The sequence below is a fragment of the Tenrec ecaudatus genome, chromosome 2 (assembly GCF_050624435.1).
Source record: "Tenrec ecaudatus isolate mTenEca1 chromosome 2, mTenEca1.hap1, whole genome shotgun sequence".
Lineage (NCBI taxonomy): Eukaryota > Metazoa > Chordata > Mammalia > Afrosoricida > Tenrecidae > Tenrec > Tenrec ecaudatus.
Genome location: NC_134531.1, coordinates 114,099,107 through 114,126,020, shown reverse-complemented (window position 1 = coordinate 114,126,020; position 26,914 = coordinate 114,099,107). Strand labels below are relative to the sequence as shown.

The 26,914-nt window shown below is 42.0% G+C and overlaps 1 protein-coding gene across 2 annotated transcripts in view; it reads left to right on the top strand.

Moving 5' to 3' along the window:
• The window catches only part of EPB41L4A (erythrocyte membrane protein band 4.1 like 4A), a 273,865-nt gene that overhangs the window by 117,174 nt on the left and 129,777 nt on the right, over window positions 1-26,914 (top strand). For both annotated transcript variants that reach the window (XM_075541381.1, XM_075541380.1), the window contains exons 3-4: window positions 15,579-15,630; window positions 21,634-21,712. In XM_075541381.1, the coding sequence (XP_075397496.1) occupies window positions 15,579-15,630; window positions 21,634-21,712 (131 nt within the window). The remainder of the gene's footprint in view (window positions 1-15,578; window positions 15,631-21,633; window positions 21,713-26,914) is intronic.

Here is a 26,914-nt window from a genome sequence, read left to right as displayed (position 1 = left end):
AGGCGACCCACACTTTCTTAGTTTTTTAAGTGCAAGGACTACACGGTGTTTCCGTACTAGGAACATTTTATGACACTGCCTTCTTGCTAGTTAAATCAGACCGAGCTCTGAGGGATGGAATTTCAGACAGTTGATTGATGTCCGTAGGGAAAACTGTGATTTGAGAGTTAATGATTCTAGACACTTTCTTGATGATTATAGGACACAAGGTTTTTTATTCCCCTCTCTTTAAATCTCGGGTTTTGATGCAAATCTCTGATAGGTTGACCTCTATTTAACCTTATTCTGACTCTGACGCAGATTTTTTCCAGGAATATAAAAAGTGATTTGACTAGGCGATGCCAGTAGTCTTCTAATAAAACGCTGCTTCCTATGTTATTTTGTCTTCATTTTAACACAATTTCAAGTACTATATTGCGTGTACTAAAAGCTAAAGTGATTTGTTTGCCTGTTTCTCTATGATTGGTTCCAGGAAGAGAGGTGTTCCAGGAAATAGTCTGAATTGGGCAATTTTTTTGCAGGGGGAGGGAGACATATGTACATTTTTTTTGAATTATGAATTTTGGCTAATAAGTGATTTCAGCAGTCAGTTTGAAAATTTCTTTTTGGATCTTTCAGTTAATTAGGTACATTCCCCCCCCCCCCCACACACACACACTCTCACACACTGTTGTAGCAACAGTGCTGCTAAATTTGTTTCTACTACTTTGTTTCTACTATTAAAGGATTCTTGGTGGTGTAGTGGTTATGCTGGGCTGCTAACTGCAAGGTTAGCAGTTTGAAACCACTTTTACACTCGTGAGAGAAACGTCTCAGACACCCATAAGGGCAGTTCTACCCTGTCATACGGGCTGACCATGAGTCGGAATCTCCTCCATGGCTATAGATTTTGAGAGGGTTTGGTCCTGATGCCAGTAGGTTTTCCTCAGCTGTCCTTTGGGTCCTCGTCATCCCCTCCTTGAGGGCCCTCAGGCTTCCACCAACTCTTTTCTTCAGAGCTTCCCACTGCCTCATTCCAAAAGCACATAATTTGAAGGCAGTGGGGCCAGATCATGTAGGACCTTACAGGCTATTGTAAGGACCTGGGTTTTACTCTGGGTAAGAAGAGGAGCTCCTGGAACAGGCATGGGACAGAAGAATAAAGGGATCTTCCTTCTGTTCAAGATCAGAATCAGGGACACATCAAAGGAGCGCCCTCACCAATCCAGGTGATAGCTGCTTGGACCTGGGTGGTCATGATGGGAGTGGTGAGAATGTCTCGGACTCTGTGTATGCTTTTAACATCGGACTAACGGGGTAGAAGAAGGTAAGAGGTGGCCATCAGATAACGGGGTGACCGAGCCAATGGAAGGAGAGCAGTTGGTTTACTGAGATGACGCAGCCTGGAGGAGGGAGAGTGATTGGTTTACTGAGATGACGCAGCCTGGAGGAGGGAGAGTGGTTGGTTTACTGAGATGCCGCAGCCTGGAGGAGGACAGGTGTTTTGAAGGGAGAGGAGTCATCCCCTTCTGCAAATAGAGACGGTGAGATTCGCATAGGCATCCGAGTGGAAATGGCCAGTTGGCGTGAGGGAAGAAGTCTAGTCTGGCGATAAATTTGAGTGCTGCCAGTATAGTCAAAGCCCCTCGCTATCAAGTCAGTTCAGACAGCTGGCACCCCCGCCCGCTTCAGAGCACAGTTGTTCCACAGGGTTTTCTTCACTGCGAACTGGAAGCTGATTGCCAGCTCTTTCTTCCAGCATGCATGGGCAGGTGTGACTCTCTAGCTTCTTGTTTAATAGTCAAATGCAAAGTGTTGGGACCTTGTCAGGGTATGGACGACAGTGAAAACCACGAGTTTTCAATGTAAGATGTAAACGTAAGGATCCAGCCCTTGCTAGTTATGGAGAAAACAAGGAAAAAGCAATGGAGATGGTGAAAATGTGGCTAATCGAGAAGGAGGAGAAGCAAGACGGAATAAGGTTCTAGAAATCGGTAGACAAGTATTTCAGGAAAATGGATGAGGATGGAGCATCTGTCATTGGATTTCGTGGACACTGCACCTAGCACTGAAGTAGACCTGGGGGGGGGGGGAGGATAGAGAGGAGAGACAGTGTAAGACAGGGTTTTGTTTGGCTTTAAGATCTTTTAAAGTGCAGGAAGGGGCAGATGTGGGGGTCAAGGAGTATTTCGTTTTAAATGGGAGAAAGAAAGGCTCAGGTTCTGGGAGGAATGGGTGTGTAGAAGGGAGCGCACTGATGGAGCAGGAAAGAGAGTGGGCAGTTGCTGGAGTCACGTTCTGGATAGATGAGAAGGGAAGAGTTGATGTGGAGTTTCCTTCGTTAGGTCTGTGAACTGCTCACCGTGGTAAGGGGAGAGAAGACAAAGCACGTAAGCACAGATCCAGGGTGCTTGATGTGGTGCAGACACATTTATGTTCCAGTCTGGCAGCTTCAATTTTCTCCATGGAAAAGGAAGCCAGCCGTCAGCAAGAGTGAGAATCTGGAGGAGCGTTGGGGGTTTGGAGTCCGAAGAGAGTATGTGAGACAGTAAAATATAGTAGGATTGCTGGCTAGTACTGAGCCTGGACCCCGAGGTCATTGACAAAGAATTTAAAATAACCCACCAGTGCTTGTGTGTTTGGGGTCTTCAGTCATTTGCAGCCTCTCAGGTGATGAGCAGAGAGAGAGTTGGAAAGAGAGGTGGAGGCAGAGAGAGAGTTCTTGCCCCCCCCCCACCGCGCCTGCCCCTCCATGGATAGTAGGGAGGGAGCAGGGACAAGGATCCTGGGGTGACTTCAAGTGAGTGATAAATACCGAGGGAAATGAAGACATGACCAGCAGGTGATGGAGGGACTGCTGTGGAACAGCAGCAACACCACTGAATTGTGTATCCTGGTAGTGTCAGGAAAGAGAGGGAGGATTTGGTGAAGGAGAGTAAGAAGATTGAAACAGAGCTACACGAACTGGTTAGAAACTAGAGAGAAGTGTTCTGTTTCTTAGCTTGGTTCCTATACTTTTGGCCAGGTTGTTTTGCTCCATTTCCTAGTTTATAAAAAAAAAAAAAAAAAAAAAAAACGGGAAAGGGAGAGGAAGGGAAAAAAGAGGATCTGATACCAAGGACTCAAGTAGAAAGACTTTTGTAAATGTTGATGGCAACATATAGACAAGTGTGCTTAATACAATTGAATGGTGGATTATCATAAGATTTGTAAGACCCACCAATAAAATGGTTAATAAAAATGGGTATCATAATCATTGTTTCTTCATAAGGTAAACAAACAGGATTAAATGAGTCAGTTTGGCCTGCTAACTGCTAGGTCAGCAGTCTGAACCACCAGCCACCTCACAGGAGAAAGATGAGGCTTTCTACTCCTCTGAAGACTTACTGTCTGGAAGGCCTCAGGGGCAGGTCTAGCTTGTCCTGTAGGGTCGCTGTGAGTCAGAATCTACTCCATGGCAATGAGTTTGGGGGTTTTGAAGATAAAACAGTGCCTGGCACATAGTAAATATTTAATGTGCAACAGTGAGCTCAAACAAAACAGACGGCTGGGGCAGGAACAGCCCGGGCTTCATTCTGTTGTACAGAGGATGAGTGAGAATGGACTCAGTGGCTCTTCACAACAACAGTTACTACTGCTACTGCTTTCACAACCCTGAGAGTTGTGCCGTGGTCTTTGGGTGAGAAGTGAGGGCCCTGGCAGTCTCTGGGTCCAGGGCCACTGTATGAGATGCCTGGTGGACCAACAGTGAACCACCGAAATCCACGTTGGCTGGAAAAGGGGGCCCAGTTGTGATTTTTCCTCTCTCACGGTCAACCATCCCAGTGTCAGGGCCTTGTTTTTGTCTTGCTGCAAAATAGTTCGTTACAGTGGTTTCTCCTGCGGTCCTGGAGCAGCTGTGATTCCTACCAAGGAACACGCCTTTGAATGTGGTGTTTGTTTTTATTGTTAGATGCCGTGGAAGCTGTTCTGACACTTATCAACCTTGTGTACAACGGAGCACACTATGTGGGTAGGGAGCCTGTGTTGGCTTCAGACATTGGGAAAACAAATAGTTATCATTACCATCCTGGGTTCGTGAAATACATGTAAAAATTGTGTTGAACCCAAACCCACCCACTGCCATTGACTAGCCTACTTGGGGTTTCTGGAAGGGTGCATCTTTGCAGGCGCTAACAGCGTTGACTTTCTCCCTAAACTAGGACTGGTTTTGAAATTCCAACCGTGTGGCTGGGAGCCCAATATATAACCCACAACACTGCCAGGGCACCTGTGCTGAGCCCTAACTCAAGAATTACCTGTGGCACCTTTTTTGGAGCTCTTTCTGACTCTAGCATCCCTTAGAGACTTTGTCACCTCTCTTTATAGCTCAAGAGGACATTTTTGTTGTATCAACGAACACTGTGCATTTAAGGCCTTCTCTTGGTCCTACAGAAAATCTTATTAAATATGAATGTAGTATTCTTAAATTCCCCAAAGGAAAATCAGTACACCCAACATGGAATAAGGTGGAGAACATCATTTAGTCATTTCCTGTTGTGCTTACTTTATTCTTATTTTCTTTGCATTCATTCTACAGTTAATGCCCCTCCAAAAGAGCAGTTGTCAAAGGAGAGGTTGGACCTCAAATTTAACCCATATCGTATGCAAATTAGGACATTGATTTACTGGACAGTGTTAGAGTTTTAAAATCCAGTTCTGGGACTGTTACCGAGGAAACTGAGAAATTGTCATCCAAGGTGTTTGAAAGAAACCTAGGATGTTTCGCCAAGACTGGCAGAGGGTAAGAATGAACTTCTGCCTCGCTGCCCATTGTGCCCTGAGTTACACAAGTTCAGTTATCAAGGTTGAGAAGTCTGAAGTGCCAAGATATACCTAACTGCTTGCATCTTACACCTGGGAGAAGGATCAGAGCCAAAGCAGGTGCTCAGGCCCCCTGGGAACTGGGTATCCAGAGCACAGCATGTTATCGGATTAGGAAGCAGGTTTTATGAAATTGGGGTGCTAGAACAAGGTCTGCTTTGGTTGCTATCAATATTGTCTTACAAAACAAAATCAGTCCAACAGATGATATACCAACCACAGGATATAAATCCAAAATAGGTGGTAGGTAAGGGAAGTGGGAGAGGAGGGGCAGTGGGCAAGAGGGAAGGTGGGAGAGAGAGAGAATAGGATTGAACAGTAGAAAAAAGGAGAGAGGGAAAGATGAGACTTTATGTGACTATCTCACAGGCAAACTCTGGCTAGTTATAAAGTTCAACCGCAAGTGTGCTGCTCCAGACAGATACACTTTCTCTAGAGCAAGGTTATCGCAGAGTGGTGCTGTGCCCTTGAGCTTTTCCTGCAGAGTGAGCATCCCTGAGAGAGAGATAGGGCTATTTCTTCTTAGCAGGGAGGATGACTTCACACCAAAGGATACTTTTGAAAAATCTCCCATGTTAGCGCCCAGGTCGAACTGGCAGGGTGCAGCTTGTCTTCCCTGTCTCCTCCCCCTCCCACCCCCACCCACCCACAGGTAAGACTGAATGGGCCAGTTCCTTTTTTGGTAGTCTTCTGTGAATATTGGTTTCTTAGCTAAGTATTAGAAGCTGTTTGGGTGCAGTGATACCCAAACTGTTTGGGTTGTCATTGGGCTGTTAACCACAAGTTCGGTGGTTCAAACTCACCAGCCCCATTGTGGGGCTGTGTCATACAGGGTCTCGGTGTTGAAATCAACTTGTTAGCCATGGAGTTGAGTTGGGTTTAGTTGAATACTTGGTAGATGTTGGACAGAATTGATTTCATTTTAATACTTGTCTCTAAAGGTCTTCTAGTATTCCATTCTATATTGTCACTTAAAAATAGACCCATTTGTTTTCAGAGCAGTTGAGCATGTAGAAATCTTTTTCTTTCTTTTTAAAAATAGAACCCTGATCTTCCTTATTTCTGTATTATGAGAAAGCTTGGTTTCTTCCCCCTCCCCAAGGCACAGTGCAGAGGTTTATCGCCCTGGAAGCCTTCTTAGATTCACTCACCCTGCAGAGTTAATTTTATTTGTACATAATTTTGTTATCTTGTACATATTCATCCTGTTGGTGTTATTACCTCACATAGTATGCTTGTGTGCTTGTGTACGTGTGCTTGGCTGTGAGTGTCTCAAGGTTAGGGGCAGACCTCCTTTATTTTGTGTTCTCACACTCTCCAGGCTGTCTCTGCTGTGACATAGATGGAACGTGCATAGTGGACAAATGTTCAATGACCAGATAAAGGCTCTCCCTGTCTTACAGCTGATGTCCCAGTTGCTGACACCTCATGACCAAGATTCTGGGCACTAGGTTTCCTGCTTCTTGGTGAGGTCTTGTGCCCTTTGTTCTCTCTGGCTGTGGTGTGGCAGACTGATGTGGTTCTTTGTGATCAGACGTGTGCTGTGTCTGATTGCTTGTAGAGAATGAATGGTGACAAGCGCCGTTAGAGTATGGTTGCTTTGCTTCTTTCCCTTGGTAAACATAATCGGATTTTACATTTTAAAATGTTAGCTTGTGAGACCTGGTGGCTTGTTTTTATTATTTATGTTCTGGGACATTTATCATTGTCTGACCTCTGTAACCCCTGGTTTCCATTTTGATCAAACGAGATGTGTGCGAGGCAGGCTCTGGGTTGGTGCTGAGCATAGCTAATGTGTAGGGACTTGATGGAACAGTCCCTGACTGAGTCTTGACTCTTCTTTTTCTTGCTGGGAGGAAAAAGCAAGAAAGTAATTTCTAGCTTATGTCAGAACCTTCATCTTCTTTTTCCCCTCACAAGTGTGATCATTCTCAAGGAAAGGAGTTTTTGTTAAAATTGCACAGATTATCATTAATATGGATTGGAGATGGAGTGGGGAATAAGTTAATCAGTCTTTTAAAATTGCATTTAGTTGAACATCTCCTTTCTGTCTTTGCCTTTTTTTTTAACACCGGGAAAAAATTCTGGGGACATAGAATTGAGAAAATGAATGGGTTTATACAACTTGTTTTCTTGGGGTGAAAAATGTTAGATGAGATGAAGGAGCTCCCTTTCAGTTTCTGTTACTGGGACCCCTCGTGGTGTAGATGTTGGACTGCAAAGTCAGCAGTTCAAACCCACCAACTGTTCCTCAGGAGAAAGACGAGGCTTTCTGCTCCTGTAAAGAGTCATGTACTCAGAACCCCACAGGGACAGTGCTCCTCTGCCCTATAGGGTGGCGATGAGTTAGAGCCAACTCGATGGCAATAAGTCTGGTTTGGAGCAGAGGCTCCTGCTCATCCTCCTCCCCGCCCACAAGCATTATGGAGCCCCCAGGTGTGAGATGAGCCACAGGCTGGGACCACACCATTCCCAGGACATATATAATCTACTGAGGAAGGTAAGATATCTGCACCACTCTAGTCTCGGATCTTATTAGCTATAGATCCTGAGTTGGGGTGCATCAAACTTAGAACCAGTTTTTCTGTGGATCAAGAAGAAATAATAAAATGTCTATCTCATAAGGCTGCTTTTGTGAGTTGATTCTGTCTCATAACAACCCTATAGAAATGGTTGAGCTGCTCCCGTGGGTTTCTGAGGCGATAAATCTTTATGGGAGTAAAGACACATGGTAGCCCTCTCTAGGGTTTCTGAGACTGCTCATCTTTTTGAGAACAGATGTCCTCATTTTCCTCCTGTGGAGGAGCTGAATATCTGACCTTGCAGCTAGCAGGCCAGTACCTAGCCCTCAGCACTGCTAGGCTATGTTGTTGTGGGGGTGGCCGTGGGTATTTTGTTGGCAGTTTGACAGATGGGCAGAAGTTGGAAGACCAGTTCTGGGAAAGACAGGAGACCAGGCTGAGTGAGGGGATGGATGAAGCAGCAGGTGAGCCGGGATCAGGGCATGTGAAAGACATGAGATGAGATGAGACTGGAGAGAGGGCGGGTCCTGGGGGGTCTTCAGCCTTAACAATGGGGCTGATGGAATCAAACGGTGCTCCACTTTCTGCAGAGAACGTGGAAGACTGTGGGAGCAGGCTGAGACTGAGATGGAGGCCTACTGTGTCTGGGGTTGCTATTAGGTGCTGACGACTCAGCCCCTGACTGCAGCCTCCTGCACAATAGAACAAAGCACTGCCTGGCGCTACACCAGTCCCATAATCTGTGCGGAATCAGACAGCCGTGCTTGTTGGGAGTAGACTGCCAGGCCTTTCTGCCTATGCGGAAGTTCCTCTGAGACCTGATTCACGTCGCAGCTACACACAAGCCTCCTTGGCAGGTGACTGCACTTGAGGTGCATTGGTTAGGAATTGAACTTTTCTCTTGGAAGGTGACAAGAAGGGAAGTTCTACCACTGAGTCCCTGTGCCCCTGATTTGGGCCTGGGGAATCTGGAGTAGAGTAACAAGCCCAGCCAGCCTGAAATTCTTACCTACACCTCTGGAGATGATAAGTGAGAGTTGTTTTAAGCCTGTGAGTTTATGATCATTTGTTGCAGCTAAACTAATAGAATAGGCCTGGTAAAGTAGCAGTTATGTGTTGGGCTGGTAATTGCAAAGTTAGCAGTTCAAAACCACCAGCTGCTCTGTGGGAGAAATATGAGGCTTTCTACTTGTAAAGAGCTACTGTCTGGGAAACAAACCCCCAGGGGCAGTTCTTCCCTGTCCTATAGGGTCGTGATGAGCAGGAATTGACTTGATGGCAGTGAGTGCGAGCTTCACACAAATTTTCACGATATTTGTGTTTGTTTCCCTTGGAAAAATCCATATCACATGCCTAATGTTCCCGTCTCATGGAAAAGAGCCATAGCTGGGTCTACAATGAGGTCTGCTCTATGTCCGTCACACAGCTTACACTTGGATAGATTTTATTCTACTTGGAAAATTCAGGAGTTCTTATGAATTGCTATTTCAATCCTGAAGCCCTGTGTTTAGTCATTAAGGACTCCAAGAACATTTCACTGATTACACTCTCTATTCCAAATACTTTTCTATTTAAAAGGGAATCATTGTAGACTTGGAAAATGAGAAATGATGAAGGTCCAAATAGTGAACATTGTTTGTCTTATAAGTTGCTGCTACTGAAATGTAGTTTTCACATAAAGTGCACCCATGCAAATAATGGACATGTCTAGTACAGGGAATTGACACAGGAGAGGGTTGCATACTTTGCAGAAAAAACTTGTAACATGCTCACCTTCCCTGACATGATCACTGAAGACAAATGGGTGCATAAGCAAATGTGGTGAAGAAAGTATCAAAGACCCAAAACAAAAGAAAGAAAAACAAACAAAAAATAACAGTAATGGGAATTAGGGGGACGGCATAGTGGAGACCCAAAACCCATCAGTAGTCAATTGGACACCCCCTGTCAGAAGAGCCACAAGGAAAAGAAGAGCCAGTCAGGGTGCAGTATAGCACTGAGGAAACACACAACCTTCTTCTAGTTCTTTAATGCTTCCCCGCCCCCATGACTACCATGACCCCAGGTCTATCTTACATATCTGGCTAGACCAGAACATGTACACTGGTACAGATAAGAGCTTGTGACTTAGGGAATCCAGAACAGATAAACCCCTTAGGACCAATAAGGGGAGCAGCGATACTAGGAGGGAAAGGGGGCTGGGCGGGGGGGAGGGGGAGTAAGGAAGAACCAATCACTATGTTTTATGTATGGCTCCCCTTCCCCGGGGGATGGACAGCAGAAAAGTGGGTGAAATGAGACAGCCATCAGTATAAGACATGAAAAAAATAATAATTTATAAATTATCAAGGGAATAATGATAACATTTTTTGCTCTTTGATGCCTGGTACCTGATCCCATCGGCACCTCATGATCACACAGGCTGGTGTGTTCTTCCATGTGGGCTTTGTTGAGTATCAGCCAGATAACCGCTTGTTTATCTTCAAAGTTTTAAGACCCGAGACACTATATCTTCTGATAGCTGGGCACCATCATCTTTCTTCATCACATTTGTTTATGCACCTGCTTTGTCTTCAGTGATTGTGCTGGGAAGGTGAGCATCATGGAATGCCAGATTAATAAAACAAAGTATTCTTGCACTGAGTACTTGAGTGGAGGCCCAATGTCCATCTGCTACCTTAACACTAAACCTATAAATATGTGCATATAGATCTATTTCCCCATCCTCATATATAAATATATTTACATATGTACATGCCTGTATTTAGACCTCTATAAATGCCCTTTGCCTCCTAGCTCTTTCCTCTAATTCCTTTTACTTTCCTCTTGTCCCACTATCATGATCAGCCTTCATTTGGGTTTCAGTAATTCCTCTTGGTTACATTGCCCTTGGTCACACCCCACCAGGCCTCGTATACCCTCCTCACCATCAATTTTGGATGGGGGTGTGTGGAGTGGAGACCCAAAGCCCATCTGTAGGCAACTTGACGTCCTCTTACAGAAGGATCTGAAGGAAGGAGACAAGCCAGTCAGGGTGCAGTATAGCAACGACGAAACATACAACTTTCCTTTATTTTTTTAATACTCGCCCCTCACTATCGTGATCCAAATTTTACCTTACAAATCCAGCTAGATGAGAGGTTGTACAGTGGTACAGATAATAACTGGAAACACAGGGAATCCAGGACAAATAAACCCTGGACCAATAGGAGTAGCAATACCAGGAGGGTGGAGGGAAGGTGGGGGGAGAAAGGAGGAACTGAACACAAGGATCTACATATAACCCCCTCCCTGGGTGACTGACAACAAAAAAGTGGGCAAATGGAGACATCGGACAGTAAGACATGACAAAATAGTAATAATTAAACTGAGGAGCTGCTACCAAGGGCTCAAGTAGAAAGAAAATGTTTTGAGAATGATGATGGCAACAATGTACAAATATGCTTGACACAGTAGGTGCATGTATGGGTTGTGATGAGTTGTATGAGCCCCAATGAAATGATTTTAAAAAGAAAACCAAATGACCAAGGGGACATGTGGGAGGGAGGGGGTAAAAGGAGGAGCTGATGCCAGGGGCTCAAGTAGAAAGAAAATGTTTTGCAAAAGATGATGACAACATCTGTACTGATGTGTTTGACACAATGGATATATGTATGGATTGTGATAAGAGCTGTAAGAGCCCCCAATTAAAAAAAGAAAGAAAAAACTTGTAACATGCACATTATTTCCATGAAATATGGCATGAAAAATATGTTACTTTCTTTTTTAGCACAGTTTTTAAACACTTTTCTTTTTTAGAACAGTTGAAAATTGAACCTATTATTTGAGTGGTAAATAATGATGATTAAATATCCATGATTAGAATTTAGTACTGTAATAAAGTCTTACCCTGAAATGAGTATGTCACAGATTTAGTACGAATAATTGGTACTGCATGGAATTAGGAACAAAAGGTAAGAAAAGTTTATAGAATATTATAATTACTACTACTACTAATTACATAGCAGAGCAAGCCTATCTTCCTGTAACACAAGAGAAGGGGAAGGAAGCTGACAAACAGAATCTTGTGGGTCTCCTTGATTCCTGACTCAGGTAGGAGGTAACCAGCTTCTCAGGCCCGACCCTAAGTGTGGACTTTTTCACAGGGCAGATACCAGCGTGCTGGGAATGAGGTGGTTCAAGGTGGGCCAGGTCTACCTGTCTGCTGTGCGAATGGCCTCTTCTTCATTCAGGAACACAGGAAATGGAAGCTGGCTAGGTTGGACTTTACAGTTCCTACTATGTGATCAAGACAGTGGGGAAGAGGTTCTTGCTTGGCTTTACTGCCCCTTTCTGGGACCTTCATTTCCTTTGACTGTATCTTTGTGGAACTCCGGATGCCCCTATCTCTGTTTCATTAGCTTCTCCCCTACTCTTCTGCAGATTGAGGGGAGAGACTGGTGTTAACAAACCCAGGGACAAGGGAAAAAGTGATCCAAAATCGATTAGGAGGAGGACATAGGAGGCGTGGTGAGGATTGATAAAGGGCAATGTAAGAGGAAAGTAAATGGAAATAGAGGAAACAGCTAGGAGGCAAAGGACATTTATAGAGGTCTAAATAAAGGCATGTACATACGTAAATATATTTATATATGAGGATGGGGAAATAGCTCTATGTGCATATATTTATAAGTTTGGTATTAAGGTAGCAGATTGACATTGGACCTCCACTCAAGTAATCCCTCAATGCAAGAACACTTTGTTCTATTAAACTGTCATTCCATGATGCTCATCTTCCCAGCACAATTGCTGAAGACAAAGTGGGTGCATAAGTAAATGTGGTGAAGAAAGCTGATGGTGCCTGGCTATCAAAAGTTAGAGTGTCCATGATCTTAAAGACTTGAAGGTAAACAAGGGGCCATTTAGCTGAGAAGCAACAACACCCACATGGAAGAACACACCAGCCTGTGTGATCACGAGGTTCCGAAGGAATCAGTTATCAGGCATCAAAGAACAAAAAATCATATTGTGTGCTCACCTTCCCAAAACAAAATCTGAAGACAAATGGGTGAATAAGCAAATGTGGTGAAGAAAGCTGATGGTGCCCAGCTATCAAAAGATATAGCATCTGGAGTCTTAAAGGCTTGAAGGTAAACATGTGGCCATCTAGCTCAGAAGCAACAAAGCCCACATGGAAGAAGCACACCAGCCTGTGTGATCAGGAGGTGTCCAAGGGATCAGGTATCAGGCATCAAAGAACCAAAATCATATTGTGAATGAGGGGGCCGTGCGGAGTGGGAACCCAGAGCCCATCTGTAGGCAACTGGGCATCCTTTACAGAAGGGTTGCGGGGAGGAGATGAGCTAGTCAGGGTGCAATGTGGCAATGATGAAACATACAACTTTCCTCTAGTTCCTAAGTGCTTCCTCCCCCACAACTATCATGATCCCAATTTTACCTTCCAAATCTGGCTAGACCAGACGATGTACACTGGTACAGATAGGAACTGGAAATGGAATCCAGGAGAAATCCCTTTAGGACCAGTGGTGAGAGTGGCGATACCAGGAGGGTGGAGGGTGGGTGTGGTGGAAAGGGGAAACCGATTACAGGGAACTACATATGGCCTCCTCCCCGGGGGACGGACAACAGAGAAGTGGGTGAAGGGAGACCTCGGACAGTACAAGATATGACAAAATAATAATTTATATATTATCGAGGGTTCATGAGGGAGTGGGGAACAGGGAGGGAAGGTCAAAAATGAGCTGATGCCAAGGGCTTAAGTGGAGAGCAAATATTTTGAGAATGATGAGGACAATGAATGTACAAATGTGCTTTACGCAATTGATGTATCTATGGATTTTGATAAGAGTTGTATGAAAGAAAATAAATAATAAGAAAGAGAGGGGGGGAGAATAAACTGGCATTTTATGATGCTCACTTTCTGGCCACGATCACTGAAGATAAAGTGGGTGAATACGCAAATGTGGTGAAGAAAACTGATGGTGCTCGGCTATCAAAAGATATAGTGTCCAGGGTCTTAAAGACTTTAAGGTAAACAAGGGACCATTTAGCTGAGAAGCAACAAAGCCCACATGAAAGAACACACCAGCCTGTGTGATCACGAGGTACCAAAGGGATCAGTTATCAGGCATCAAAGAATAAAAAATCATACAATTGAGTGCAAACCTCCATGATACGATCACTGAAGACAAATGTGTGCATAAAGCAAATGTGGTGAAGAAACCTGATGGTTCCCAGCTATCAAAAGATACAGCGTCTGGGGTCTTAAGCGCTTGAAGGTAAACATGTGGCCATCTACCTCAGAAGCAACAAAGTGCACATGGAAGAAGCACACCAGCCTGTGCAATCATGAGGTGTCAGAGGGATCAGGTATAAGGCATCATCAGAACAAAAAATCATATCATAGTGAATGGGTGGGGGGAGGGTGGAGTGGAGACCCAAAGCCCATGTGTAGGCCACTGGACATCCCCTCACAGAAGGGTCTCTGGGAGGAGACGAGCCAGTCGGTGCAATGTTGCAACGATGAAACATACAACTTTCCTCTAGTTCTTAAATGCTTCCTCCTCCCCCACTATCATGATTCGGATTCTACCTTGCAAGTCTGGCTGGACCAGAGGTTGTATACTGGTACAGATAGGAACTGGAAACACAGGGAATCCAGGGGAGATGATCCCTTCAGGACCAGTGGTTTGAGTGGAGATACTGAGAATGTAGAGGGAGGGTGGGTTGGAAAGGGGGAACTGATTACAAGGATCCACATATAATCCTCTCCCTGAGGGACAGACAACAGAAAAGTGGGTAAAGGTAGACTGAACAGTGTAAAACATGAAAAAAATAATAATTTATAAATCATGAAGGGTTCGTGAGGGAGGGAAGGGGGAAAATGAGAGGGGGGAAATGGGCTGATACGAAGGGCTCAAGTGGAAAGCAAATGTTTTGAGAATGATGATGGCAACAAATATGCAAATGTGCTTGACACATGGATGTACATATGGATTGTGGTAAGAATGTTTGAGTCCCCAATAAAATGATTAGGAAAAAAAAGACCTTAAGGCCAAAATTCTCTCACTGCTTATTGAAATTCTTTTCATTTAAAGATAAGTTTCAAAAATATGTGTGCTCAAATAGACCCTGTAGAACCGAGTGGAACTTCCCCTTAGGCTTTTCTGAAGCTGTAGTCTTCACAGCCGTCTCTTCTTTCTTGGGAGCCCTGGTGCCCTCGTGGGTTATGCTCTGGGCTCCTACTCACGATCCAGCAGCTGCTCCAAGGGGAAAAGGTGAAGCTTTCTGCTCCTCTTTCCTGAGCTAGTGTCAGAAACCCACAGGAGTAGTCCTTCCTTGGCCTGTGCAGTTGATATGATGTGAATCTTTCCCCCAGAGTTACCGGTGGGTTTGAATCACTGAGCTTTCAGGTAGTAGCACTTAACCACTGTACCCTCGTGGCTGCTTTTAAAGCAGTACCTTAGATTGACTCTAGGTAGTTATTAGATAAATGCCCTCCCATAATTATGAATTGTTGTTACAGCATGTATCCCATACTGTGAGCTAAATAACTTTCCTAAAGACTTTCCATGAATTCACATCGAATCTTGACTGCAAAAGTACGAGCACGAATCAGAGATGATTCAGTTACTCAGTGATGACCAAGGGCCAGGACCATATCCAACTGGACCTGCTCTCTGTTGTGGGCTCTCGGCGGCCTCCTCCGAGAGGGTTTGGTTTCATTTGATTGCTTTCTTGGAACATACAGCAGCAGTGCTTCCGGGGGTAGACCTAGAAGTGGGTGGGGAGGTGTGAGGGTGACGGGGATGAAGGCATTTTAGGAAGAGATGTGCATGGAGGGTGTCGTGATGGAACTTTGAAAAGTGACTTGGCAGGGCTTTCCTCGTTGTTGTTTCCCTGTTGAAAGTATTAAGGTCATGCATAAACATCTTGAATTTTCTGATCTTGGCGTCTCGGTTCAATGATTCAACCAAGGACCCAGCGAGTACTGTTTCTCTTCTCTGCATCTGCCTGCACCTTGAAATAATGTTTGTATTATTTTATTGTTCTAGCTGCACGAAGTTCTTGTGTAAGTTTGTGAGTCTATATAATACATACAGTATTCTCCTTTAGCTTGTTAAATGCCCTCCAAAAGAACTCACAAACATCTTTGAGGTAAGGACCAACAAAAGCAACTATTTCTTTAATGATCTTTATTTTTTCCTTACACAGTACTGGCTGGATCCTGCAAAAGCCCTTGCTGAACACAAAGAACTGATAAACAGTAGGTATTCCATTTAATGTTGTTAAGGTATGGTTTGAAAACAACATCATGCCCATGATTAGAGATGGACTTCAGAATGAAAAGGGTGAGAGAATGAGGAACCGAGTATCCCGGGCATTGACAGCCTCTTCGACTTCTGGCTAAGTTTTGGTGAGTTCATTCTAACTCACTGCCACAGCTGTGGAGTCAAAGCTGTCTCCTGGCGAGCCCCCATGAGTTTCTGATGCTGGAGCTGTTTGCGAAAGTAGAGCGCCCAGGGTGTCTCCCTCTCAGCTGCTCGTGATTTACACAGAACCACTACACCCCCAGGGCTCCATAGTTAATATACAGATGTAGTCATGTTGTTGTTGATTTGACCTGTGGTTGCCTTCCCTTGACTGTGTAATTTTTCTGTTTGCTTGACTTTAATTCTGACCATGAAACAGAAAAGGCAAAGAAATGAATTGGGGATGGTGGGGTGGGGGGAGACAGAGGGCTTTTTAAGAGCTTGAACTTTTCAGGCTAATTAATGGTTTTGTTTATACCACTAGTTTTGTTAAATTAGTAATTAAGGGGTGCCCTGGTGTCCTGGAAAACTCCTGTGGCTTCAGAGCGGTCCCATCCACTTTCAGGGGTTAGGACTTGGCCTGTCGATATGAACAGTACTGTGTGACTACGTGTACATGAGGTTACATTCCACAAGGTTTTATTTTTACATCCAATGTTTTATTTATGATCGTACACACCTTAACAGTGGGGAACAAAGGTTTTGGTTGAATAAGAAAATGCTAATGAACTCGGAGTGTGGCTCCTCAGACCCTTCTTCCTGAGCCAGTGCTCTCCCTGTTTCCCCGAAGCTGCTGCTTCGGACCCCAGGGGCTGACATGCAGTGTTGCCTCAAAAGACTGGAAAGCAGGAATTGTGAAAACATTCTCCCTCCTCTTTCTGTGGACTGGCATGCCTTGCTTCTCCATCTCCATGGAATGCTTCAGAGTTTGCAAGTTTCCACCCCAATAGCAGGCAGAGACCTACAGGCTGTTTCTGAATTATAATCCCCAATTGTGGGGAGAACGGGTCTGACCAGCCCAGTTTGATCAGTAGTTCCCAGCTGTTCACCCAACCAGGTCTGGGTTGTTTCAAGGACACATGCCCATGTAGCTAGGTGGGATGGGAGGTTTTAGAAATGAGGGCTGGTGTCTGAGAAAGAAACTTTAGATTCCTAGGTTCTTATACATCAAGTTCAGTCAACTTGATCTGCACAAAAGTAAATTTTAAATCGCCTTTCACTAATGACGCACGTTGGTAACAGAGCCCTTGGTTTTGTGACTCCTAGTGCCATGTACTTTGTGGGCCACCAAGTGGGTTACCAAGCTTCCAGCTGAATCCACAGGGATATGTGATTCTATATGCATGCAATTAATCTCTATACAAGTAACTCTCAGAACCCACTGTCTCCAGGTCAGTTCTTACCCATTTTGGTCTTGCATAGAATTACTATGTCAGTACATCTTCATGGAAGCCGACAGTCATCTTTCTCCCAAGAGGAGTCTGGTGGGCTAAACCTTGCAGTTCGCAGCACAACACCCAAACCACAGGGCCACTCGGACTTCTTTAGGAGATCTAATCGTTAATGTTTTATCTCTTAGGATCGGGAAATTTGAGATGTTTCAAACTATTTCCTTTTAATAGTAAGGATAGCAAATTTCTGTATCATCTACTTGAACCAAAAACTTTTTTGTGTGGGTTTATTCTTTTTAACAAAATCATTTTATTGGGGCCTCATACAATTTTTATCACAATCCACACATACATCCATTGTGTCAAGCACATATGTACATTTGTTGCCATCATCAGTCTCAAAAATTTTCTTTCTGCTTGAGCCCTTTATATCGGCTGCTCATTTCCCCGCTCCCTCCTGAACCAAATACTTAAAAAAAAAAAAAGATAAATTGGGAAATTAGAAAAGTTTCAGGAATACGTCTTTACTCCGATTACTCAGCTTTTTTAAAAGAAAAAAAAATAATACGATTTCTATTTAGTTGATGAAGAAGAAAAAAGTAAGTTCTTTCATTTTTGTGTAGCATTAATGTTCCTAAGCCATTTAACATGCTTATTTCTTACAGGGTATGAAATATTCTATTTCATCTATTAACTTTCTCATCCTAAAAAAATACTGCTAAAGATTTTAGATAGAGCAAGAATAAAACACTGATAGTATTATCATCTTATAATGTATAACTGATAAGATTATTATCAGGAAAAACCTGTATTCCCTGAAATAGTTTGTTAACTAGTGAAGGGAAATGAGGATGAAATCATCTATAGATTAGTCAGAATGCCACCAGGAAAGTCTCGCTCTATCCCTGAGCTAATGGGGGAATTCTTACTTTTATGAGAGCTCTCCAAATTAGTCACAGCAAATGATAGATTTGGGAATTCCAAGATTCTGGCAATTGTATTTTTTGGTTAAATAGAAACAATATTCATTTCTGTGGATTGGTATGGAATTAGTTAGGGTAATGAAATTTATGTATGTAATGAAATTGCTTGTTCCAGCACTTGATATTTAGTAGTCAAAATCTGGTCAAAGCATCTGACAAGATTTAACCTGCCTCTAATGTCTATTCCAATAGCCTTTTATTGCTCTATAGGACAGTGGTGTCGATGAAAGTATTTGCTCACTTTAAAGGTACTCTGATTTTGTTTTATCCCTGAGTTCAGAGGGACAGTGGTGAAAACACAGGGCTCTAGATATTAGCAAATTTTGTTCTTATCTCGGTAACTTTAGGTACGTTGCTCAACTCCTTAGAGTTTTACTGGTCTTGAATATGTTACTAGGTTGTCGTTGAGAATAAATGTTTACAAAAGCACTGTGTATGTTTTCAATTGCAATAAAATGGTGAAGGTGCTTTACACTTGGAACCCAAGCGGTTTTTTATGTAAGTGGGCAGTGGGAGGCAGATTTGGCTTAAAAGTCCATATAGAAAATTAGTCCAAATGGAATGCCTGTAATTGTGTGTGAGTGTGTACTTTGTTTTCTTTTGTTCCCTAAACTAAGTTATCATGTAATTCCTTAACGGCGAAACACATCTGAAATGGCTAGGTTTGGTCAGGAATAGAAACCTCCCTGGGACCTGGAGGAAGCCACACCACAGCAGCATCTGTGCTCCTCCTGCCCCCTGGATGCTCGCTCCAGTGGCCTGCGGGCACCAGCCGGCCCATCTGTTCAGTAGGACAGAGCTTGATTGACATGGATGGGGCAGCTGATGGTGAACTTCCTGCTCCTCTAAATATTTAATAGTCTCCTTGACATCAGTGTTTGTATTTTTTAGAAATGCAACTAGATGGATTAAGTAATCATAAAATCAAATTTATGAAAGTCATTCAGATGGTAAGAAATTATAGCAAAGTTAAAACAAAACGCCCATGTCCGTTCAAAAGTTGTAGCATGAGAAATGTTTTGTATAGAAAAACATAGATGAGAGTAGGGCGTGGGCCCTAGTGCTGACCGTCCTCTGCATGCCAAGAGCGGGCCTTCTGTATGCCATAAGCCAGAGTGTGTATAACTGCTACTAATAACAGCAACACCAATTTGCTTTGTATTTTATAAATTGCATTATATCTTTTTTACTTGTTCTGTTTTACTTCCTCTCAAATTTCTAAACAGGTGAAGTTAGGTACTCAATTACAAAAGAAAATAGACTGGTAGAGCATTCTGTCAGGTTCACAGTGTGGAAGAATTGGGATTGCTTGGTGTAGGTGGGTCGATTTTTTACTAGAGTGCATTGTTTCATATCTTTTCTTGTTTACTTGATTGAGAGAGTTGTTGTTAGAAACCTAAACAAAACATAACAAAACAACAGCAAATAGAAACTGGCCAGTGAACAAATTCATTTCTAAAACAAAATCTACCACAGAAGGGTTACAAGGAAAGGATAATTTAACCAGAGTACAGAATAGCGCCCAGGAAGCACATCATTCTTCTAGTTCAGGAATACTTCCCCCTCCCTCCCCACTTACTGTGACCCAGTTCTACCATACAAATCCAGCTAGACATGTTGGGACAGATAAGAGCTCTCACACATGGAATGCAGGACCGATAAAACCTTAAGGAACAGTAGTGGGAGTAGCAATATCATGAGGGTAGGCCTGGGGATGGTGGGGTGGCAGGGAGAAGGGGAGAGAGGGGGAACCCATCACAAGGTTGGATTGCCTACCCCCCAGGGAGACAAATTACAGAAATGTGGGTGAAGGGAGACAATGGATAGTGTAAGACATGAAATAACAACAATAATATGTAATTGATCAAGGATTCACTTGGGAAGGTGGAGGAGGGAGGCAAAAAAAGGAGCTGATACCAAGAGCTCAAGTAGAAAGAAAATGTTTTGGAAATGTTGATAGCAACATATGTACAAGTGTGCTTAATACAATTGAATGATGGATTTGTAAGAGCCCTCCAATGATAAAGTAATAAAATCCATCCGATCTAGTGACTGTACAAAGGAGAAGTAGGAGGTTTTGGACACAGCACAGATCAGATTCATACCCTTGGAAGCATAAATATTTCCAGTAAAAATATATCACGAGGTGGTTAGAACCCGAGAGGTCTATGCTCTTTTGCTCAGTGAGCATTTGGTTGTAGTTTTGGTTATAGTATACATAAATGAGTTCTCTGTATAGTAAAATGTGGGAAGTGGGTTAGCCTTTGAGGACTGTGCCTCTTTAAGGAAGGAGCAAGCCCCTTTTTTCTCTCCAGGAGGTGGCTGGTGGTTTCCAATTGCTGACTTGGAGGTCAGCAGCCCCAAACATAACCATGTCACTACAGGGGCTCTTGGATTAAATTTTTAATGACATATTTTAGAGTCAGAAATGTTTAAGAGTAAAACAAATATTGTCTCTAATCCACATAGTTACACTGACTATTTTATTAAAAATAAAAGATAATATATGAATAATAAGAAGTGCTTACATATTAAAGAGAATTTTCACTTTCTCTTTTCAGAGTTCACTACTTAGAAAGGGGAAATAAATGAATGAGTAGTATATGTAATAATGTATAATATGTAATAACATATATTGTTGTCTTTGTTGTTAAGTGCAGGTAGCTTGCCTTTTTTTTTTTTTAAGAAAAGGGACCATATTCTGGGCTCAGTAATATAGATTAAACATATGGATCTTTCGGTATCAAAATACATAGCTCTAGTTCCATCTGTGTATTTAAACAGATACACGATATCATGCATCCATTTCATGATAGACTTAACCAACTACTGGGCACATATATTATCTCAAGCTTTTCATTTTTTTTTTTTTTGGTGAAAAAAATGTATACTTTATTTTCAAAGTTTTACTTAGTCATAAATCAAAGAGACTCTTCTTCCTTCCTGTCTTCTTCCCAATGTAGACGACGATTTCTTTCCCTTTGAGATCACTGATGCAGGCCCTATCGCAACATAGTAGTTTTTTTTTAAACAATTTATTGGGGCTCATACATTTCTTATCACAATCCATACATATACATACATCAATTGTATAAAGCACATCCATACATTCCCTGCCCCAATCATTCTCAAAGCATTTGCTCTCCACTTACCGAGCTTTTCATTGATGATACATTTTGAATGCTATAAAGTAGCAGATGAATTTAAAACCATGTATTTGATATTTTGATAACCTTTTCTTCATGAAGACAATACATATTGTAGGAAATTATAAAAATGGAAAAACCATAAATAATAAATAAAAATTTTACATAACCTCACCAACTAGAGATAAAGCCTATGCTATATTTGGTCCTATCTTTTTTTCTGCCTTTTAAAAAAAATGTACATGCATACATACATGCATGCATATATACAGTGGTCCCATGATTGACTTTATTCCCTGGCATATTTTTCTGTTTCTTTAGAAATTATTGGTGAGTATAATTTTTAGTTTTACTGACTATGAGTTTAATTATGCTGTACTATTACTTTGATTAATTTGTAACGTGAGATCTAATTAACTTCTACTTTTTAATTTTAGCTGGACCTCCATATACTTTGTATTTTGGTATTAAATTTTATGCAGAAGATCCATGCAAACTTAAAGAAGAAATAACCAGGTATGATACTGACATTGCTTTTGAACTGTTAAACATATGGCATAAACAGAAGACTTTATGTAAAACCAAACTGGTCGGGAACATTTGTATGTGGCTTTACTTGCCCTAGTAATGCATCTTCGGTGAGGGTTGCATTGAAGCTCGCATCACGTGAAGCCAGATCACTGTATGATGATAGATGGACTTGCAGAGTGGTGCACGCTTGGGTGACATGATGATAGATTGTGCATCTGTCGTGACAGGATATTTCTGCATCGTTGTTCAGGACACATTCAGCCGTTTGTATTCACATAGAAGTTTCCATTTGAATTTCTGAAAGGAAGGTTATTTTGATGCTTTGTATGCATATGTAAATATAAACTAAGAAAACCAGTTGTTTCTGTTTAATTGATCACAACTTAAATATCAATAATCCTGCTGTTTCATTTATCTCTTTAGGAAATAAAAAAATAATTATTTCACCATTTGGAAGGGGAAGAAGACCAAGGTCTTATAACATATTTGATACTAAATATTTTATTAAGGCAGAACTTCACATTTGTATTGATAGTCCTGTAAAAATCATCCCTGGGACTGGCTTATGAAGAGCAGGCGATAGCATATATATAAGAAAAGATACACTCATATGTAACTCATTAGGGAATCTCCAGGGAGAAAAATTATATTAAAATTTAGTTGAAGTTTTTTATTTAGGGGTTGTCAGAAGCTTTTCTGTGCCTCAATCTCCTCATCAGCAAAATTGGAGAGAGATATGTCTCATAGGTCTGTATAAGCATTATATGGGTTAACTTGTGTAGATCTCTTACACTTTTGTTTGCTTCATAATAAGTTCTTGATTAATGTTGTAAATTGCTGTAGAGTTGACTTTGACTCGTGGTGCTCTTAGGCATTTCAGCATGAATCGTTGCCAGGTCCTGCAGCATCTCCCTGAAGAGTGATATGTTTGAGTCCATTCCTGTACCTATTGTATCAGTCCATCTTCCTGAGAGTTTCCCTCCTTGCTCTTGGCCCTACACTTGGCCACGCAAGATTCTCTCTTTCTTTCCTTACCCTGGAAAGTTAATGGAATTACATGTTAGATAGTGGTTAGTTTCTTAAAAAACAAAACCAAACAATTCAGTGTGAGGAAGTGGGAAGAGATAAATATTTTTTATGTATTATTTCACCTGTGTTCACCAGATAATGATGGTAGCAGGAATTTCTGTTCGGAATCCACTACTGGCTCAGCAACAGAAGACATGGATTTGTGTACAGTACTATGTCTAGTCAATTCCAGCAGTTTGTCCTTAAGTATTGGCCCAGATCATGAAGTTTAGAACCAGAAGTTCAAAACCCGATGGTGTAGTTGGCTTCTCTTAGGGTCTATGACCTATAGTCATTTTATTTTTTCCCAGAACAAATAGGTGAATTTAGGTTAGTTAAATATACATTCAGTATGATACCACTACACATTTATTTTCACCTTGTGCTGAAAATAAAAGGATTTATTTACATGAATATATTATCTTTGATGGGAAGGCATAATGGACTTGAAAAACAGTCAGTTGCATGAGGTAATCTTTGCAAAAGCAAAGCAAAACAAACACCAAAAACCAAAAATCAAAGAAAACATCTTATAGTATTACTTTATACATATTGTTTGTACTCCTCTTAACATCTGACCTACTCATTTTACTCCTAAAATTGACTTCCAAAACTTATTTAGCTGTTTCTTTCATGGATGACCATTCAGATTCTTTTTGCTTTTATAAAAATGATATATTCTGGTACAAAAGTGGCCATCTAGCTCAGAAGTAACAAAGCCCACATGGAAGAACACACCAGCCTGTGCGATCACGTGGTCCCGAAGGGATCAGTTATTAGGCATCAAACAACAAAAAATCATATCATTGGGTGCACACCACCATGATACGATCGCTGAAGACAAATGGGTGCATAAGTAAATGTGGTGAAGAAAGCTGATGGTGCCCGGCTATCAAAAGGTATAGCGTCAGGGGTCTTAAAGACTTGAAGATAAACAAGCGGCCATCTAGCTCAGAAGCAACAAAGCCCACATGGAAGAATCACACCAGCCTGTGCGATCATGAGGTGTCGAAGGGATCAGTTATAAGGCATCATCAGAACAAAAAATTTTACCTTAGTGAATGAGGAGGGGGAGTGCAGAGTGGAGACCCAAAGCCCATGTATAGGCTACTGGAGATCCCCTTGCAGAAGGGTCTAGGGGAGGAGATAAGCCAGTCAAGGTACAATGTAGTAATGATGAAACATAAAACTTTTCTCTAGTTCCTAAATGCTTCCTCTCCGCCCCCGACCCCACAACTATCATGATCCGAACTCTACTTACAAGTCTGGCTAGACCAGAGGATGTACACTGGTACAGATAGGAACTGGGAATCCAGGGTGGATGATCCCTTCAGGACAAGTGGTGTGAGTGTCGATACTGGGAGGGTCGAGGGAAAGTGAGTTGGAAAGAGGGAACGCATTACAAGGATCTACATGTGACCATGTGACCTCCTTCCTGGGGGACGGACAACAGAAAAGTGGGTGAAGGGGGACGTTGGACAGGGAAAGATATGACAAAATAATAATTTATAAATTATCAAGGGTTCATGAGGGAGGGGGGTGCAGGGAATGTGGGAAAAAATGAGGACCTGATGCCAGGGGCTTAGGTGGAGAGCAAATGTTTTGAGAATAATGAGGGCAATGAATGTACAGATGTGCCTTACACAATTTATGTATATATTTATTGTGATAGTTGTATGAGCCCCTAATAAAATGATTAAAAATATATTCTGTGCAGTGTATCTTTTCATGCACACAGGTACTTACATAATATTAGATACAGTATTTCAGAGATTGGGAATATTGTTTTTAGGAAAAAGACTTAAGTGTAAATGTGACACATAAGAAAACAATTTCAAACACACAAAAAAGAAAACAAATTTTCAGGTTTTATTAAAAAATAAGCTCATTGATTCCCAGCAATGTGGAGTACCTATTATGCTATAAAATGTGGAGTACCTATTATGTTATCTAAATGAAGACAAAATGGGTGCATAAGCAAATGTGGTAAAGAAAAATGATGGTGCCTGACTATCACAAGATACAGCATCTAGGTCCTAGAGGCTTGATATTAAACAAGCAGCCATCTAGCAGGGAGCAACAATCCACATGAAAGAAGCACACCAGCAGGTGCAATCATGAGGTATTGATGGACTCAGGTAACAGGCTCCAGAAGACCCAAATCAAACAAAAAACCAACATATTGTTGTGAACAAGGGGGGTTGGAGCAGAGACCCAAGACCCATCTATAGACAATAGGACATCCCCTCACAAAGGGTCACTAGGAAGGGATAAGTCAACCAGGGCTCATTGTAGCACCAATGAAACACACAGTGTTTCTCTGGTTCTTTGAGACTCTTTCTCCCCTCCCCCCCACCCCCTTCTCCATCATGACCCCAGTCCTGCCTTTCAGTTCTGGCTAGACTGGAGCATGTACACTGGTACAGATAAGAGCTCAAGACACACACAATTCAGGTCAGATAAACCCTGCAAGAGCAGAGATGGGAGTAGTGAAACCAGGAAGGAGAAGGTAGAGGGAGGAGGGAAGGAAGAGGAAGAGGGAAGAAAGAAGGAACCAATTGCAGTGATGGATGCATAATCACCACCACACCACCACCCTGCCCGGGGACAGACAACAGAGACAGGGAAAGGGAGACAGTGGTTGGTTGGTGTAAGATATGAAAATAATAGCAATTTATAATTTATCAAGGGGTCACAAGGGAGGAGGGCAAAAAGGAGCTGATACCAAGGGTACAAATAGAAAGTAAATGTTTGGAAAATGCTGATGGCTACATGTACAAATATGCTTGATACATTTGATTCATGGAATATTGTAAGAGCCCCAATAAAATGATTAAAAAGAACATATGTGAAATAAAGTTGAGGTCCTATGAAGTTCTCTATTCTGTTTTGCATCCTTACCTGTCTGCCAGCCTTTAAAACAACTTTGCTAAAGAGACCTTAATGCTCCCATGATGATAAGAAATTCAATTAGAAAAAGAAATCCCTGGAACTTCCACCTTGAGTAGGAGGCTTTCTTTTTAGATTTACGTAGAATGAGTCTAGTTCCTCTCCCCCTCGTCAGCCCTTTAAATAATTCTGTCCTTATGAAATCCATTGAACTTACTTTGAATCCTAATTCAAAATATTATGGAATCCTTCCATGTAGTATGTGTTATTCCTAGCTATGTATCCCCAGTAGATTTGATAAGCATAACATGTATATAGTTAAGACAGGCTTTGCAGTGAGACAAGCTGAATATTCAATAGCCTTTTAAAATCTCATTTATCTTGTCTGGAATGGAATAATGATATTTCCTTTAAAAATTGATGGATGAATATGCTAGGTTTTTATGCAAAATACTCATCATAATGCAAAGGAAAGTTAAATGTTCAATAAATGGTAGGAAAAATAATAATAATTAGTGAGTGTTTTAAAACTGATTAAAAATTGAGGATGAAAGACCATGTTGATAGGTGTCCTGGATTTAAGTCAATCAGAATTTTCTGGCTGTAATTGTTCATTTGATTAGGAGACATCCTACTCTTCCTCCCTAGCCTGTATTTCTTGAGTTTGTCTTTAAGGTCGATTTATTCATCCATCCATCCACCCACTTTCCCACCCACCAGGTGCAACACCTACGATGATCTAGCTAGTGTATAAAGGAAATTCAATAGTGATCAAGATGAAAAATTACTTAGTCCTCTGAAGATGCTATCAAAAGCACTCTCTGTGATGCCACTGGCTTGTTCATGAACTTTTAAAGATCTAGCAAGTCTTTCCAAAGAAGAAGCTCGTGTTACTACCAAGTGGCTCATTTATAATGAATACTTTTTCTTTTAACATCTACAAACAGGTGCTTGATTTCATTAGTTTGGTTTTACAAAAACAGCATGGAGGCCATATATGACCTCCTCTGGCTGCTCAAGGGAGAAGGAGAATCCATCTCTACCCAACTGCCATGAGGCAGGTGAGCCATGCCTCCACCCTCTATCCTGTTTTACTCTGCCACCAACTGTTCCCCTTACAGGACTCTTTCTCTGCTAGGTTTAAGAATTCAGTACAATGGCCACGCAGAACTCGACAAAACTCACAATTACGGAGGTTTATTCGGGAAGTTAATAGGTTACAACAAGTCA